At 42.1% G+C, this 17,758-nt stretch overlaps 1 protein-coding gene across 5 annotated transcripts in view; it reads left to right on the top strand.

The window, feature by feature from the left end:
- SH3GL3 (SH3 domain containing GRB2 like 3, endophilin A3) overlaps positions 1-17,758 on the top strand; it is a 320,477-nt gene that overhangs the window by 137,862 nt on the left and 164,857 nt on the right. For all 5 annotated transcript variants that reach the window (XR_011424088.1, XM_070230150.1, XM_023649368.2 and 2 more), the window contains exon 7: positions 1,424-1,550. Coding sequence is in view for 4 of the 5 variants with exons in the window: in XM_070230150.1 (XP_070086251.1) it covers positions 1,424-1,550 (127 nt within the window). In the remaining variant the exon portion in view is untranslated. The remainder of the gene's footprint in view (positions 1-1,423; positions 1,551-17,758) is intronic.

Genomic DNA, 17,758 nt, shown 5'->3' with positions numbered 1-17,758 from the left:
ATTTCAAAACATCTCTAATCACAGGCTTTTCCTTAAACTTCCTTGGAACCCTTCCTGCCTCTCCCTGAAGCTTTCATTTGTTCATTCTCTTTCCCTTCAACACCCACATTTGGGAAAGAATAGAGTAGAGATGTGGTTTCGACTTCCTCCGGTTTTATTTTCTCTTCAACACCTTGGATGTAGAGTCTGATTCAGCAACTCCCCAAGCTGAAGCGCAGGGGCTGTACCCAGGAGTCAAAACGAAATGAAAAGCAGAGAGAGAGAGAGAAAATGGAACCTCTTTTATTGAGGCTTTATAACGTTCTAATCACTATGCTAAGAGTTTTACATATATCTTCTCATTTGATCCTCACTAAACCCTATATGAAGTATGCCTTATGATTCCTATTTTACTCTTGAGAAAAATGAGTCTCTGAGAGTTTGAATTGTTCAATATCCTGCAGCTTGAAAGGGGTGGTGGGGCAGGTCAGGTTTTATAAGTGGGCTGTCTGCCTCCAAAGTCCCCGCACTTGAACACCAGGTATATGAATACAAGTATAGTGAATGAGTATGGGAGGTAGAGAGAAACTGGCACATTAGTTAATTTTATTGGACACACATTACGTAAAAGACATATTTATGAAATAAAAATAAATATAGGATATAGACCTTTTCTCATATAAGGAAGCTTACAATCTAGCAAATACCCCCACCCCCAAAATAATCCACGAGAGACTGAAAGATAGCAGTATAAGCATATTCTGTAGGAGACACCTCTCTTGTTATTCCTTTCAGACATTTTATAAATTGTTTCTTAGCGTAAATATATAGATATAAGGACGTAGAGGTAGAGATATGTAGGTATAGGTATAGATAATGATAAAGAGAAGGAGATATGATACAGATATGGAATAGAGAGAGATATGGATATATAGATGTTGAGATGTAGGTATGTGGAGATAGAGAGAAAAACAGAGAAAAAAAATTAAAAGTAAAACTATGGACCAGGAGGATATACATGGACTTCAGATAGTGGTCGTTTGGGGAGAAAATTAGACAATAGGACTAGTGTAGGGTAGGAAGCGAGGGAAGGAGTGGGGAGAGGGGAGAGAGGAAATATAATTTTACTGTCCCATTCGTTTATATATAAATGAATATATGCATATAAATACGTAAAAATATCTGAATGAAAATATAGATAAGAGACTAAGAGTGGGAGTATGGAGGGACGGCTTCAATTCTTCTCTTTTAATTATTTGGGCTTTGCATAAGAACCATATAAATGACAGTAAGCTTTATATTATTCATATTTTTAAAGCTATGTTCTCATAAAGGAAGCCAACGCATAAATTTAGGAAGGATAACCCCATAAATATGGTTTCTAACATCGAGTGCCTCCTCCCCGTGTTCTCCCCACTCCTGACGGCCATTCCTCTGTCTGCAGGCTGTGGGCTGCGACAGGCAGCTGGGAAGTAACGCCAAGGAGGACAACTGTGGCGTCTGTGCTGGCGACGGCTCCACCTGCAGGCTCGTGCGGGGACAATCAAAGTCCCAGGTTTCTCCTGAAAAAAGTAGGTTTTAAACCTAACACAATGTTACCATGTGCTTTAGACGGTCTGTGACTAGAATAACATTTTCCTAACGCCACACTTTTTAGTTGGAAAGAACTTCTGGCCAGTTTTCTAAAAGTCAAATTGTGTATATCAAATTTTTGTTCACATTCCCTTTTCTAAAACTACCTGTTTCTTTGAACCTTTGCCATTACGGAGAATGACTATTTTTTTTTTAATATTTGCTAATTTTTTAGGTAAACCATGAGTAATAATTTCTTTTATTTGCCTCCCTTTGATTGCTAACAAGGTAGGAAATATTGTCATGTATTTATTGCCCATTTATACTTTTTCAGCTTTCAATTAGCTGCTGAAGTCATTTACTCCTTTTCCTATTTGGATGTTGATCGCTTCCTCACTATTGTGAGCTTTCAATCTATCATGAATACTACCCATTTGTCTGTTATACCTATTTCAAATATTGTTCTCAGTTTGTCATTTGACTTTCAATATCATTGATGTTTGTGGAATCAATAGTTTCTAAGTTTTATATATTCAGAAATTTCCATCCTTTCATTTCAGTAGTATCTGCCTTTTAAAAAATCCTTTAATTTGGGGCTCAGGAAACTTTTTCTATAAAGGCTGGATAATAAACATTTTAGGGCTTTGCGGGGCATATGGTCTCTGTCTCAACTACTCAACACTGCCGTAGCAAAAGCACCCACAGACAACTCTTAAACAAATGGGCATAGCTCTGTTCCAATAAAACTTTGCTTGCAAAAATAGGCTGCAGGCTGAATTTGACCCTCAGATTGGGTTTTGCTGACCCCTGCCATAAAGGGAAAAAAGTATTCATTATGTTGTCTGCCAGTGCTTTTATGGTTTTGTGTTCCTACTTTAAAATCCTTTAGTCACTTGAATTTATTTGGATGTAACTTATGAAATAGGGATCTTACTTACTCCTTCCAGTGGGAAGAACTTGATAGGAGGAGTGGAGGGTGGGGATGGTTCTCCAGGCAGAGGAAACACGATGTTCATGGCCTGACACTAGAGGAAAGCCTGGGCTGTCTCGAGAAACTACTAATATATTGCTTAGGCCTGAATGCATATTGGATGGCGTGCAAGATGTGACAGAATGGCATCCAGAAGGCAACTGTAAAGGCCTTCATTGTTTTGCTTTACTTTTCAGGTTGAGCGGAGTCATTAAGGCAATTTAGGCAGTGGAGTGACATGGTTAGATTTGTGTTTTAGTAAAATGATTTCTGGCGGCGTATGGAGGCTGGATTACCTGTGAGGTGAGCCTAGAAGCAAGGAGTCTGAATAGGAAGCTTTTATTAAATACTCAAGGGTGTTTGAAATAATGAGGCCTTGGTCTAGCGTCTCAGGGTAGGAGAGGTAGAGGAAGGAACAGATTGGAGAGATATTTAGGAGATAGAATCAGCAGAGTTTGATAATTCTTTGGATGAAGACTATAAGAGAAACAAAGAAGCTAGGATGATGCAAATTATCCAGTTTGAGCAATTGGCTGGATATGCTTGCTGTTCATTTGGGTAAGAAATTCATGAAGAGGAGACGCCTATCAAAGGTAATAGCTCACCTCCCTTGGTCTTCCTTCTCTCCAGAATTTTGGCCCCATAAGTATTCAATACCTTAGTACCTTTCTGATGCCTTCAAACAGATGTTGATTATATTTTGTTTGAGATTGAAGGGTTGATCTGAGAACATGCCAGTCCATTGTTACTGGTGGCAAAATCTCCTTATTGGTGGCATTTAATTATAAATTGAGTGAGTCTGTCCAAAGAGCATATGTAGAATATATCAGAAGCCAACAGTTGCCTCCTTGGGAACATGTGAAGTCAAGGTGTTTAGCCAGGAAAGCAGTTTAAGGGAATTCAACTGAGAAAGAATGAAAAGAGTAGGTAGGTAAACGCAGAGCTCAGCAAGAGTAATATCACGGAAGACAAAGGAATGAGTAAGTCCAAAAAGGAGGTCGTGGTCAGCCATGTTTAATGCGGTTGTAAAATGGACTGGAGTAAGAGCTCCACAATTTCTCTTTGGCAATTTGAAGATCATCTGTGACCTTAGCAAGAGTGGTTTCAATGAGTTTCAGGCTGAAAACAAAGCCTGATTGCGATGGGATGAAGAGTGAACAGAAGGCGAGAATATGCAGAAGGAAGGATTTGCCCAGGACAAGAGGAGGTGTCCGTGCCCACACCATGTCAAGAGCTGGATAACTATACAGATACAGCTGGAGAACATGGTGAGAAATTAACTGGGTTCCAGCCTATTGGCGTTTTTTACTCTCTTCTTTAGGAGATAGAGTCAGCTGCTAAGAGTGGGGCTCTCAGAGACTTGAGAGTGTTCCCCTCGAGGAAAGGGGAATAAGAAACTCAGCAAAGACAGTAAAAAGGTAGCAGAGTAGCTGTAAGAGCCTGGCTGAGGTTGGAAACCATGAATTTGTGGGGGTTTCAACCCGTGGACAAATGAGGAAGCCAGCTTTGAATGGCGGTGTGTCAATGAGGAATGCATTCTACCATAAATGACAGAAAACTCTATTCATAAGAATAGGAGTTTATGAATCTCTTTTAACAAGAAGTCTAGAGTAGGCAGTCAAGGCTGAGGAAGCTGTTTCGCTGCATCTTTAAGGAACCAGGGTCCTCTCTCCTTCATCCTCCTTAGAGTGTGGCTTTCATCTCCAGTTGCAAAGTCACATTGAACATTGAGACACCACATCCACATCCCAGATGATAAAGAAGAAGGTAGTGCAAGAGGTATTCTTTTGATACTGTGCCCTTTATTCAGGAAGGGAAGTCGTCCCCAGGGAATTTGTCTCATTGACGAGAACTGTGGCATGTGACACTCCGGCTTCTAAGGAGCTGGGAAACTGATTATATGGCATTCGTTCTATTCTGTTGTTACCAATGTTGATACAATGCCATATAATTCCTTAAGTTCTCTTCAGGCATATCCTATCGTTTAATTCCACTAGCCTCTCTCATTGTAGTTTTGATATTGTCAAACCCATTTGACAGATGGGGAAACTAAGGACCAGAGATGTTAAGGAACAGCTCCCATAATTCATTATGAAAAGCAATATGGGGAAGTGTGGTTAAGATATTGCGTTTAAATCCTGGGTCTGTTGCTTACTAGCTGTATAAGCAGCTGTATAAGCAGAGTAAGTATTTTTAACTTCCATGTGTATCTTGGTTTTCTCATTTTAAAACTGGGAACAGCAGTAGTACTGCTTTTGTAAAGTTATTGTCAGGGTTAAATAAATCAGTCATGCCAAGCAATCCAAATAGTATCTGGCACCTAGAGAGGGCTCAGTAAATGCTAGCTGTATTTTTATTAGAAATATTACTCATTTGGGTACCAAAGGATGTCACACCTCTTACATACATTAAACGTACGTGTGGATATTTGTAAACAGATTTCTAAATCAACAATTGGTCAATCTGGGTACTGTTTTTAGGAGAGCTACTGATGGATATGGAGGAAAACCTTGTCAAAAGTGTCAAAAAAGACTGACTTGTAGGAGAAACCAAAGTTGGAGGAAAGACAACTCCAGGGAAGACAGTGGAGAGCCAGGCTCCACTGTGAAGGGTTAATTCAGGAAGGTTTTTGGATGAGTGGACTGAATGGGAAAATAATAGCCAGCACGAGTATTGGGGAAGGGCCTGGAGTTAGCATTGGCCTGAAAAAGTGTGGAAATCTCCTCAGAAAAGATGTGGTCTTGTCAGGGTCAAAGAGAGATTAGAAATCGAGGTAATTCTAATTGAAGCAGGGTAGAAACGGAGTGAAATTGGGTCAAGAGACCAGTCTTTTTGAAGAAGTGAGCTGAGGAGGCCCTGAAATGGGAAGGGGTGGGGTGGCGTGCTGTGTTGGCTGTGTTGGCCTACCTGTTGGTATGTCATAGTTCTTCACTCGTGGTAAAGTAGTTCCTATTCTCTCTCTCTCTCTCATTTTCACTTTCTTTCACACTGAATTTCAGTTTTTGGATCAGAGTTCCTTTTGAGAATCTATTGAAAGTTATGTATTTTCTCTCTGGGAAAATGCATGTGTACCCATAAGCCCCAAATTTGCCATTCTGATTTTTTTGTGGGGGTCTCAGATCCCCGATGCCGGTTTAGGACATTCCAGGTTCAGAGCCTCTAAAGATTGAATCTTTCTGATCGATTTCTGCAAAGAAGGGGCAACTGGGGCGCACAGACAGATCCTTGACTGCAGTGGGCGATGCATTGTAGTGAAACTGGGGCATCCCGCAGGCCGCTGGCATGTCATCCGGTTCTGTATGGCTGTGCTTGGGCTAAGGCTAAAGTTTGCAGAGATTCCTCCCTGCGTGAAAACCATGCTTCTCGTCCTTGATTTTCAGTACCACCCCTTCATGTCTGTTGCTGCTCCGAAACTGGCCAGCTGAAGCTGTTGTTGGCTGGGGTTTTCCATGGGCCATATGGAAGCACTTCTCTATAATCATGCTTTGTGTGAAAGACATGTGGGAAATGAAGCCATGTCTCTCTTTGAGTGTGCATCACCGGGCCTGCAGAGTCCGTGAAGCTCCTACGTCCTCACCTTGCCAAACAATCATGCCTGTCTTCCCCAGACTCACACTGAGTGAGGACATGGCAGCGAGATGCTGTTGGCACAGTCCTGCTCTGGAGAAAGTGCACAAGGTTGCGCACAGGCTATCGTTTCCATCTTCCAGTGAGGCAGATTCAAGGTGTAGGAGTCTGGAGCCAAAACTTTTGCAATGAGAAAAATCAGAAATTAATCCAGATACAACACACGAATTTCCTGTTCGGAGGGAGAAGGAGAGAGACTGAACTAATAACTGGCATGAATAGCTTTGGATGTTGGAACAGGGAACTAGAGGCCAGTCAAGTTTTAAAGAGAGAAAACTCTAAAAACAGCAACCAAGAAGCAAACACATCTATTTGGAGAGCCTCAACTTGGCATTTAAGGACTCAGTTGTGTTTCCAGCTTTGTCTTTTCTTTTTGGTCGTGTCCACACATATATGAGGCCAGTAAATAAGTAAGCTCAGCCTGTCTCATCTGGGCTCCTTGTACATTTTTATATGGCGGCACCTAAACCTGTTGATACAGTGATGTCCAAGGCTGACCCGAAATGGCAGCATTTCACTCAACCTTTGACATTATGAAGATAGCCACATCTTCTTATAAAGCATCTCTTGGTACTCCTGACAAAAATAGAATCCTGGGCTAGGCGGACTGAGGGGCTGCCTTATAGAGTAATTATTATGATGTTTCCTCTTCATACACTGTTCATTTGTCCTTTGACTGTCACTTCCAAAAATAATCTATAAATTTAACTTATTCCACAACAAGGAAGACCGTATCAGCCATAAAGGGTTTGCTAACATGGTGAACAGATTGGCTTCCATTCATCCTGTCTTCTCACGTCATCTCTTTCTATCTCCCCATCCTTTCTAGGGCAAGATTCTGACTGATAATACTCTTATTCCAGAACTGTGGGTGGTAAAGGAATATTCAAACCAAAGATCCTATTGGTTTTTATGGGATATTTCCCCCATTTAATTCAACAAGAGAGAGCATGGCGTGGAAGAAAGATCTTTTGACTGAAAACCCAGAGCCCTGTGTTCTCGCTCTTGCTGGCCCTTTCCCACGTCGTGTCTTCTGTGCCCTCTGCATGAAGAGGAATGAGAAAAAAGATGTGCCAACTTTGTGGGAAGGAATATCATAGATTCTGTTTTTCACAGAGTAGCCAGACTGACTGTGAACTTCCCAGCTTAAAACTTCTTCATGGATTGCCTTTACGCTTACGATAAAATCCACACCTCTTTCTATGACCTTCAATGTCTGGGATCATCTGACTCCCACATTATGTCATATGCTGCCATTCTGCCCATCATTCATTAGGCTTCAGTCATGCTGACTTTCTGGAAGGTTCTAGAATGCTAAGTGCCCTTTCCCCTCATGGACCTTTGCATCGACCAATCCCTGGACCCGAAACATGCTTTTCCCAGTTCTTACCATGGTGCCTCTTTCTCATCCTTGAGCTCAAGGGTCACCTCCTCAGAGAGGCTTTCTTTGACCACTCTTCCTAAAGTCCACCCTTCTCTTTTCTGTTTTTTTCATGCTTAGCTTTTATCACAAGAAGTAATTACTTCATTTATTTGTTTAATTTGTCTCTCGCACTAGTAAGGCGTTGCGAGAGCAGACACCATGTCCATTGTTTTCACCGTTTTATTCCTAGTGCTTTTACAGCACCGAGCATGTCACAGGAGTTCAATAAATGCAGAACGAATGAATGCAGGCTCTCTGCCGGGGGACGATTCTGCTTCCCATTATGATTTCAGTGGGACTGAATAATGTTGTGCAACAGAACTGGACTGGGAGCCAAAGACTGGGGTAATAACCTCAGCTTGGCCGCTAACTCTCTGTGATCTTAGGCAAGATGCTGAACTTACTGGGGCCTTGGCTTTTTCATCTGCATGCTGGGAGGGTTAGCGAAGATGATTCCTAAGCCCTCTTCTAGCTCTGAAAGTCTATTAAGTACGTCTATAATTTATTCTTTGTTTTTGAAAACACAGTTCTTGGGATTGAATGGAGGTTAGAGAAATAAGACCCAGGGTCTTATATGGAGACATTTTCCAAAGTTTTAATGAAAAGGTTTGACACAGATGGCTTGTTTTTATTCTTATAGGGCCCAGGAAGTTTTGTATATGCAACAAAAGGGAGCTGGTGTGAAGTCCCCTCTTATTTCCCATGAACCACTACCTCAGTATCTTTTTACATGCTGCCGTCACTACCTACATGAGAGGGTTTTGTTTGCACACTGACCCCCTCCTTGGTGTGTGAGCTCATAAAGGGCCTTTCACACTTCGCCCAATACCTGGTACTTAGTATTTTCTCAGTAATGGTGTATTGACTTGACTGGAACAGAACTGAAAAACCCACTGGACCAGCTGCCATGGCAACAGTCCTTGAGGACATGGTGAATTAAAAACAGAAGCATCCTATTGGCAGCCAAGCCCTGCCACACCTGCAGTCACCCAGGAGACTTGATATCCACTAACCAGATGAGAGCTCTGGGATTATTGATAATAATAGTTATCAGGACGATGATAATAACAGTGGCCTCCACAGGTTGTGTGCTTATGATGTGCCAGGCACTGTGGTAAGTATTTTTGCTGTATAATATGATTTATTCCTCATCAGACTCTACAAAATAGGTATAATTATAACCTGCCATTTGACAAACGTAGAAATGGGCTCAGGGAAATGAAGCACCTTGTTTGAAGTCTCACAATTAGTAAGTGGCCAAGCTGGTTCTGACTCCCAAGTCCATGTGTGTCACCACCCTCCTGAGCTGTCTTCCAAGAGTAGCCAGATGAGCAAGAGAGGAAACGTGCACCAAGGCCTGGAGTGATGGGGGATAGACAAAGGCAGCACAAAAATGGAACCAGAAGTGGAGCAAAGGCTGCCTCAACTCACCTGCCCATTATTCCCTTTTGGCAAAGCCCGGCCCTGGGGTTCCTAATCCAGCACGCACATCAGGACCACCTGGAGAACTTGCTCCACATTCTAATCCTCAGGCCCCACCCTAGAATTTTGGGGGGTAAATCTGGGCAGTGATATGTCACCAAATTTCCCAAGTGACTCTGATATGTGCTTTCGGTTAACATCTCTGCTTTTCAGCCTCTGATGGCCCTGTAGGGGAAGAAAAATAATTTTCTCTCTATCCTTCTAGGTCCTTGGCCGAGACCCCTCCTGTAACAAAAAGACAGATTAGCAGGAGAAAAACAAGTTTAATTACATATGTATGTACATATGGGAGCCCCACAAAGATAGGAGACTCAAAGAAGTTGCCAAAGTAGGAAGCTTTTATCCCTTTTAGACAAACGATAAATTTGTGAAGAAGTGACAAGACGAAGAGTTTGGGCTTGGGATAGTAAGATGGTAAAGAGGTAATAAGCTTTGTTTACACAGCCTTCTGGGCCCTCAATTCCCTGTCTTTGGTGACAAGGATGCCTTCCTCCCTCCTGGTACAGGGAGGTACCTGTCACATGGGAGATTTATGTGCTTTCAGGGGGGTACAAAGGAGGGCCATGCACTGGTTGTTTCCCCAGCACCTTTAATTCAAAATAATCAATATGACAGAGTGGCATGTTTTGGGGTGGCATATTCTGAACTCCTACATCCTATTACGGAGTCAGAAGACAAATGACCATTTAATCCTCGCCAGGCTCTTGATTTCTTAGATGCGGTGTAAAGAGCAGAAAAGAAGAGTCACACTCTGACACTGGGGAACATCTCGACAGAAAGTGGTTGTTAGATGCTGAGGGTGACATACCCCCCTCTACAGTGTCCTGCTCAAAAGCTGGTCCTGGAAATGAGCATGAAAGTGTCCATTACTAGGAACTCTGCCTGTCACCACGCTCTTTTGCAGTAAAAAGGCATTTTAAGCCAGTAAATTAGCATACCTCCAGGTTGGGAGCAGAAGTTTCTGCACTGACACGGGGCTGAAGGCTGAGGACGCTCACTTACAGGTTCAACCATAAGAGACTTCCGTGATGCAGCATTACAGCTCGGGGCGGGACGTGGGGCTGTCATAGCAGGGCAGCCGGAGTTGGGGAGTCAGCTGTCAGCTTGTAGCTGGTTGCTGTCACCAAGTCAACCTGCCATGTTCCTTCTCTACTTGTTAAAAAGTGCTCATTAATTTCCGATTTTTTACTGTTTCTGTCTTTGCTTGTTGGCATAGCTCATTTATCCCACCTCCGTTCACAAAGGGCAGTGTATGGACAGGCTTCCAGGTGTAGCATCAGTGTAGTCAGACGTTGACTCCTCTTCTTTCCCCTTCCACACGCCCCCAATGCCCCTGCAGAACGACCGACAAACATGGATCAGACTCGACTACCCTACTTTTCAAAAAATAAGCCTTTGTTCTGTACAATGGCACACAAACTAACTCATTTTAGTCTAAATGATGCCAAATGGTTACGGGTGCGTGAGGGCATTAACAAATTCTGCTGTTTTTCAGTTTACAAAATGCTTTCACACCCATTCTCTCACTTTAGAGGAAAATAAGTATTATTTGCAATTTTTCCCATAGAGTTATTATTATTATTAGCATTAGCATTTATCCAGATACCCTTCCTCCTTTTTTAAAAACTCCTTTATTCCTTGTGAGTGGGGAATGGGGCGAGGGGGTGTGTGTGTTTGAACCTAAATAGCAGAAGGAAAAAATAAATGTAGGATCAAGAAAAGTAACACGAAAAATGCTTGACAGAAAGTTAATTAAGCCAAAAGAAAAAAAAATCCCAAAAAACCAAATTTTAAAAAACAAAAACCAGGAATAGAAAAGTGGGAATGAGGTTGTCAAAACGAGAGTAAATAAAACATGTCTTTTCTTGGATTGCCATGGAACGTATGTATTTAGGTTGGTGTCGTTCTGGTTGGACTTTATAGTGAAAATGAGCGATCTGATATAAATTACAGTCCTTCTGGGCTGAAACTGATGTTTATTGATTAGTTAATATTGTGCGGACAATTTATTTCCTGTACATCTTGCTACTTAGCAAAGCTGTGATCTGCGGCAGGAAATGAGACATGGAAGAAATATGACAGGACAGCTGGACTCGAGCGTTTGTGTGTGGGAGGGAAGTGTGGAGGCGAGCTGAATGGGTCCTTAGGTCAGCCCAGTGGTTGTGAAATCAAACCAGTGAAACCCATGAAACCAAAGTCTGTAACGAGCCTTCTGGGGGGCGGGGGGTGAGTCTGGGTTTGTACAGTTAACTTGGTCTCACAGTAGAAGGGTTAAGAGTGTAGTTTTGGCTTCTGACCCCGGCTCTATGGATTAGGAACTCTGTGCTCTTGGGCAAGTCACTTAAACCTTCAGAGCTTGTTTTCTTAATTGTAGAAAGGGGTTTTTGTTAGAATGAATGAGGTAATTTATCTCAAGATACTTAGCATTGTGCCCGGGGGCATAGTAAGTGCTCAGTGTGCTTTTAATAACTTACACTTACTCTGACCTATCTGTGGTTAAATTCTCTTCTTGAAACAAATATTCTTGTTTTCCTCATTTTACGTATGTAACTGAGGCACAGAGAGGGTAAGAAACATGCCCAAGGTGACACAGCGATTGTAAGTGGCAGTGCTGGTATTCCAACCCAGCTTGTCTGGCTCCGTAGTCTGTGATTCCACTAACCACTAGGCCATATTGCCTCACCAGTTGTTTGTAGACAAAAAATAATGCAAATGACATTTAAAGAGAAACGAGAAGGAGCACTGGAAGATGGCACACAGAGTAGCGGTATCAAGGATCTCTTACCCAAAACTTCAATCTAAAACTTTTGGAATAGTTCCAAGCAATGAAAGTGTTCAGCAGGAATCAGTTCCCACTGCTACCACCACCACCACTGCCACCACCACCACAATCACCACCACCACCACCACCACACAACCACCACCGCCAGACCACTACCACCACCACCACCACCACACAACCACCACCACCAGACCACTACCACAACAACTGCCACCACCACACAACCACCACCATCAGATCACTACCACCACCACCACCACCACACAACCACTACCACCAGACCACTACTGCCACCACCACTGTCACCATCACCACCACAACCACACAACCACCACCACACAACCACCACCACCACCAGACCACTACCACCACCACTGCCACCACTGCTGCCACTGACGCTGCTACTGCCACCACCACCGCCACCACCACCAGACCACTACCACCACCGCTGCCACCACCACCGCCACCACCGCCGCCACCACCACCACACAACCACCACCACCAGACCACAATCACCACTGCCACCACCACACAACCACCACCGCCACACCACAATCACCACCACCACCAGACTTCTACCACCACCACCGCCACCACCACTCCCACTGCCGCCACCACCGCCACACAACCACCACCACCAGACCACAATCACCACCACCACCAGACCACTACCACCACCACTGCCACTGCCACCACAACTGCCACACTGCTACCACCACCACCTCCACTAAATCTGGTTGTTCCTAGACATGGACCCACTGTCATCAGCGTTGTGGGATGACAGAGAGAAGAAGCCTTTTCTCCATCTGGTATGTTCTCAGCCGTTGGACTCTACACCGTTAGAAAGCGTAGGATTTTAAAGCAGCCTCAGAATCAGACCTGCTCGGCACGCCCACAGGACAATCTGTGATAGGAGCTTTTAAGTGATCGACACTTGGCCTGTCCTGGAGCACGAGAGGCAGCCTGCTCCTACTGCGCTTGCAGTGATTCCTCTCTCTATCGTGGTCTCTGGCTCTGGGATTAGCTCCTGACTGAGGGGGCGTTTACCAGGAGGCTGTTTGTCTGGAATTTAGAAGTGGCCCATTGTCACGGGCAAGACAAAGAGAGCATGACGATCCTGTAGGTAGATCCGAAGAAACTGAAAGAAGTAAAACTACTCTCAAAGACTTTAACACACTTAAGTCAGTAAAAATCACATGTAGGATCTGCACAATATAATTGTTAATGTTACATTAACAGGTATGTGTTGGGCGTTGCATTTTGAGGGAAAACACGGTCTTTTCAAGCATTTATGGGCCATTTACAAAAACGGATTCCATGCTAGGCTACAAAGAAGATTGCAAAAAAAAAAATCTCAGTAAAACAGAAACTGCCAGAAGAGACCTCGCCCTGCAGCTGCACCCATCCATTCCTCGCTCCCTCCTGTTGCAGAGGCACAAGTGTCCATCTTCCTTTCCAAGGCCAATTATCTCTCCATCTGTGTTCTGGATTCCCTCCCCCTCTGCCTCCGCAGAGATCTCACTCCGCCCATCGTCCTCTCTCTCTCCTTATCTCCTCTTCCTCTCTTCCTCTCTCCCATCAGGGTTAAACATGGCCAGATCTCTTCCATCTTAAACAAAAGGATAATTGTAAGAATGTGTATATATACATACACATATATGTATGTATATGTATGTGTGTGTGTATATATATGTATATCTATCTTTTTTAACTCTCCCCATCTCCAGCTACCACCTTAATCTGTCACCCACCCTTACTGATGAGTTTTTGCAGAACTGTTTACATTTCCTGTCTCTGTTTTATCATCATCATCATCATTTCTTCCTCAAACCACAGCCTCCTGTGCCTGCTACTCAATTGAAACTGCTTTTACAAAGCCATTTAACAGCCTTTTTACTGCTTCACCCAAACGGCGCTTTGAAGCCCTCGTCCACAGAGTGTTTGGTACTCCTGGCCCCTCCCTCCTAAAACGCCTCTGCCTCACCAGGCTTCCTGCTCCATTGCTGGTCAGAGTTAGAACTGGGCCATTTCCTGCTGGACGATGAAGAGATGCTGGCAAGTTTGTGACTATGGAACAGTCTTTCCTGTCCTTGTGACCTTGAGTGTTCCCTCACGACGCCCTGCAACAGCGCCACTCAAAACATAGCTCACAAACTTACACAGGGTCAGTATCACCCGGGAGGCTGCTAGATGGGCACTTTCTTGGGCTCCACCCAAACTTCAGGGTCAATATTTCTGTGGGTGGGACAGGAATCTGTGTTTTCTCTGCCCAACTGCCCTACAATGTGCATTTCTCTCCAAGGGTAATATTGTGAGCAACTGGGGATTCATTGCCCTCTCCACAGCAGAACATTTTCCCCAAGTTAAAATAAAATGCCAGGGGTTCTGGTCTGAGAGGTTTCACTTGAGTGTGTAATTGTCAATGGCTGATGGTTGGAACACACACACACACACACAGTCACAGAGGACAAATGCTTCTCAAAGACACTGCAGCCTAAGTGCTGAGCCCAATTGATCTGCCCAATTGAGTTTCCTTCAGCTCAGGAAAGCTTTCTAGTTTATGTGTATTTTCAAATCAATTTTTATTACATGTATATCATGCTGTTTGTTTATTGTAGAAGATTCAGAATGTCCAGACAGAGAAAAAGACTGAAACATGTCGTGTCATACATCATGCCGCCCAGGTTACACGTTACCATATTTGTATGTATCCTCAGGGTGGGGTTGAAATGGTTGAGTATGTAGAATATATATTAATAATATATTGTTGTAAAATTAAGAAATACTTTTTGTAAAAATATCAAAGGGCACAGAAGGATATAAAGTGGGGGTAAAAGTCACCCTCAGCCACCCTGCAAACTCCTAACCAACTTCATTCTTTAGAGGTATAAATATTATTACCAGTTGCTTGCATTTTACATATTTACTATGCACGGACCTGTGTGTGTATTTGGTGTGCATGCGTGTATGTATGCACACACACAATGTATTACAAATCTTCCATACATTTGTGCTTTTGAGAGCTATACAGAATTGATCATTAAATATTATTTTTTACGACTTGCTTTTATCACTGAGCTTTTTTGCTGATCAGTCATAAGTCTGCTTTCTTCTTTTTAAATGGTGACATAGGAGAACATGCCATAATTTATTTAACCAGACCCATATTCATGAGCATTTAGGTTTTTTCTCAGGTTTGCTATAACTTTTTCACAATTGTTTGTATAAGCATATCTTTGTTTATGTGCTTTTAGTTTTCAAAGGTACTGCTAATTTTTCCTCCAATAAGATTTAGTCTCATCCTCACAAATGGATTAAAACTTGTTAAAGTATTTCATCTTTACTAATAGCATAAGTAAAATGGTACCTTGTTTTCAATTTGCATTTCTGGGATTATAAGCGAGTTGAGAATCTTTTCATAAGCTTCTTGCCATTAAAATTTCTTTTCTGTGAACTATTTTTTCAAGCATTTGGCCAATTTTCTTAATTTGTGTTTGGTTTTTCTTATTCGTTTGTAAGCAGTCTTTGTATATTAAGGAAACAGTCTTTGGTCTACAATTGAAATTTTTTCTGCTTTTAACACTTAGTTTCGTTTATGTTTAATTTTCACATCAAATGACAATCTTTTTCTTTCCATTTTCTCAAGGCATTTTTATGTCTCTAGAGAGAGATTTAAAATGTTCTTCTTCTAGATCATGCCTATTTTTAAAAAGTTTATTCCAAGGTATTCAATCTTTTTGTCTTGCCATTGTAAATGGGATTTTTTCTTCCATTATATTTTAAACTGATTTTTGTTGGTATTTCTGAAAGCTATTAATTTTTTAATATTGGTTTCTTCCTGATTCATGGTGCTTAGACTGTCTTTTTCTTGACCAATTACTTTGGCTAGTCTCCCTAAATATCTTAAATCAAATGGTGGTAACTGGTATGGCATCATTTCCCTAATTAAATACCAGCGTTTCTAAAAGTAAGCACATTAATCATGATACTGACATTTGTAAATCACATTACAAGCATTTCTTTTATTATATTTACAGAGAGTTTTTTATCAGGAATAGCTACTGAATTTTACCAAAAACTGGAAACCTATTGAGGTGATATAATTTTTTACTTTGGTCTATTAATACAGTAAATTACATGTATAGATTTCCTAATTTTGAATCACACTAGCATTTCTTGGGTGAACTATATTTGGATGTAGTGCATAACTGTTTAAATTTACAGTTATATTCACTTTTCAAATATTTTACTAGAATAGAACCTTGGTATTGAATAGACATCAATAATATTGGAATGTGTTTTCCCCTCTGAATTTGTGTTAGGAAAATTTTCAAGCATATATAGAAGATGAAAAAATAAAATAGTTAGCTACTGTACATCTTCCACCTAGATTTAGTTATTTACATTTTGCTACATTTGTCCTGTCTAGCTATCTAACTATCCATCTATCCAATTAGCTAGCTGAGCCTAATAAAAGTTGGTTATAGACGTCACGATATTTACCTATAAATACTTTAGCATGACTCTCCTAAAAAATGAAGATCTTATTTACAACACCATCTCATTATCACACCTAAAAAGTAATTACAATTTATAAATATTATCTGATATCCAATCCATATTCAAATTTCTCCCGTTGTCCCAGGAATATCTTTTTTTTTTGGAGGGAGATTAGCCCTGCGCTTACATCTGCTGCCAATCCTCCTCTTTTTGCTGAGGAAGCCTGGCCCTGAGCTAACATCCGTGCCCATCTTCCTCTACTTTATATGTGGGATGCCTACCACAGCATGGCTTGACAAGTGGTGCATAGGTCCGCACCCAGGATCCGAGCCGGCGAACTCCAGGCTGCCAAAGTGGAACATGAGAACTTAACCTCTGTGCCACTGGGCTGGCACCACCGGGCTGGCCCCCCTAGGAGTATCTTTTATAGCCGTTTTGCCACTTGATCCAGTCAGAGTTCACTTATTGCATTTAGTTTTTCTATCTCTTTAGTCTCTTTTATGTAGACCCCTTACTTTTTCATGATACTGACTTTTTAAAGAGTTTGTCCCAGTTGTCTTATAGAATGTCCCGTGTTCTGGAGTTGTCTGATTGTTTTCTCCATTGTCGTTTAATTTGTTGGTCTCCCTCATGTCTTTCCTGTAAACTGAGCAGTGAGCTCTGAGGCTTCATCAGACTTGGGTTGAACTTTGTTCAGGCGGGACCATGTCAGTAGTGATGCTTCGTTGCTTTATGCAGTATCACAACGGGAAGCCCATGATGTCAGCTGTCCCAATACTATGAGTGATGCTGAGTTTGATCGCTTGTCCAAGGTGGGGACATACAGATCACTCTGTCATGTAGATCCACGTTTCCCTGTAAGAAATCTGCAGGGTGTTATCTTGACAAAGTGTAAATATTCTCTTTTGCAGCAATCGCTCACACCCTGGGTTTGGCACCCATTATTGATCCTTGCTTGGAATGGTATTTACAATGGGGATTGGTTACAAATGGTGATTTATAATTCTATGATTACTTCTACATTTTCTTGCAGACACTCTTCTGTAAAGAACATCCCCACTCCTTTTTGTCGTTTCTCACTCTGTATTCAGAGATTTTTGATTATTCAGTATTTTATAATATTACAGACAATATTCTGTGGGGGCCTTAAATTGTCCAACAGTATGGCCTGGCCGGTGGAAGCACTTCAAGCTGACTCCTTTTGACATAATTCCGTTAGATCTTAAAGACTGCCTTGGTTTCTAAGACAATGAGATGTTCTAGGCTTACCTTGAATTTTCCCTCCTCCAAACCTAGAATCACCTGTTTTTTCATGAAGCCTTGGCTCCTTTTCTTGGGGAATGGTATTAGAACCCAAGACACAGGCAATAGCTCCTTTCTTCCAGGCACTTTCCATTACAGAGAACTTTGAAAATACAGGCTA

This window comes from Equus caballus, chromosome 1, assembly GCF_041296265.1.
Source record: "Equus caballus isolate H_3958 breed thoroughbred chromosome 1, TB-T2T, whole genome shotgun sequence".
Taxonomy (NCBI): Eukaryota; Metazoa; Chordata; class Mammalia; order Perissodactyla; family Equidae; genus Equus; species Equus caballus.
Note: the sequence above shows the minus strand (reverse complement) of the source record. Positions and strands in the feature narration are given on the sequence as shown.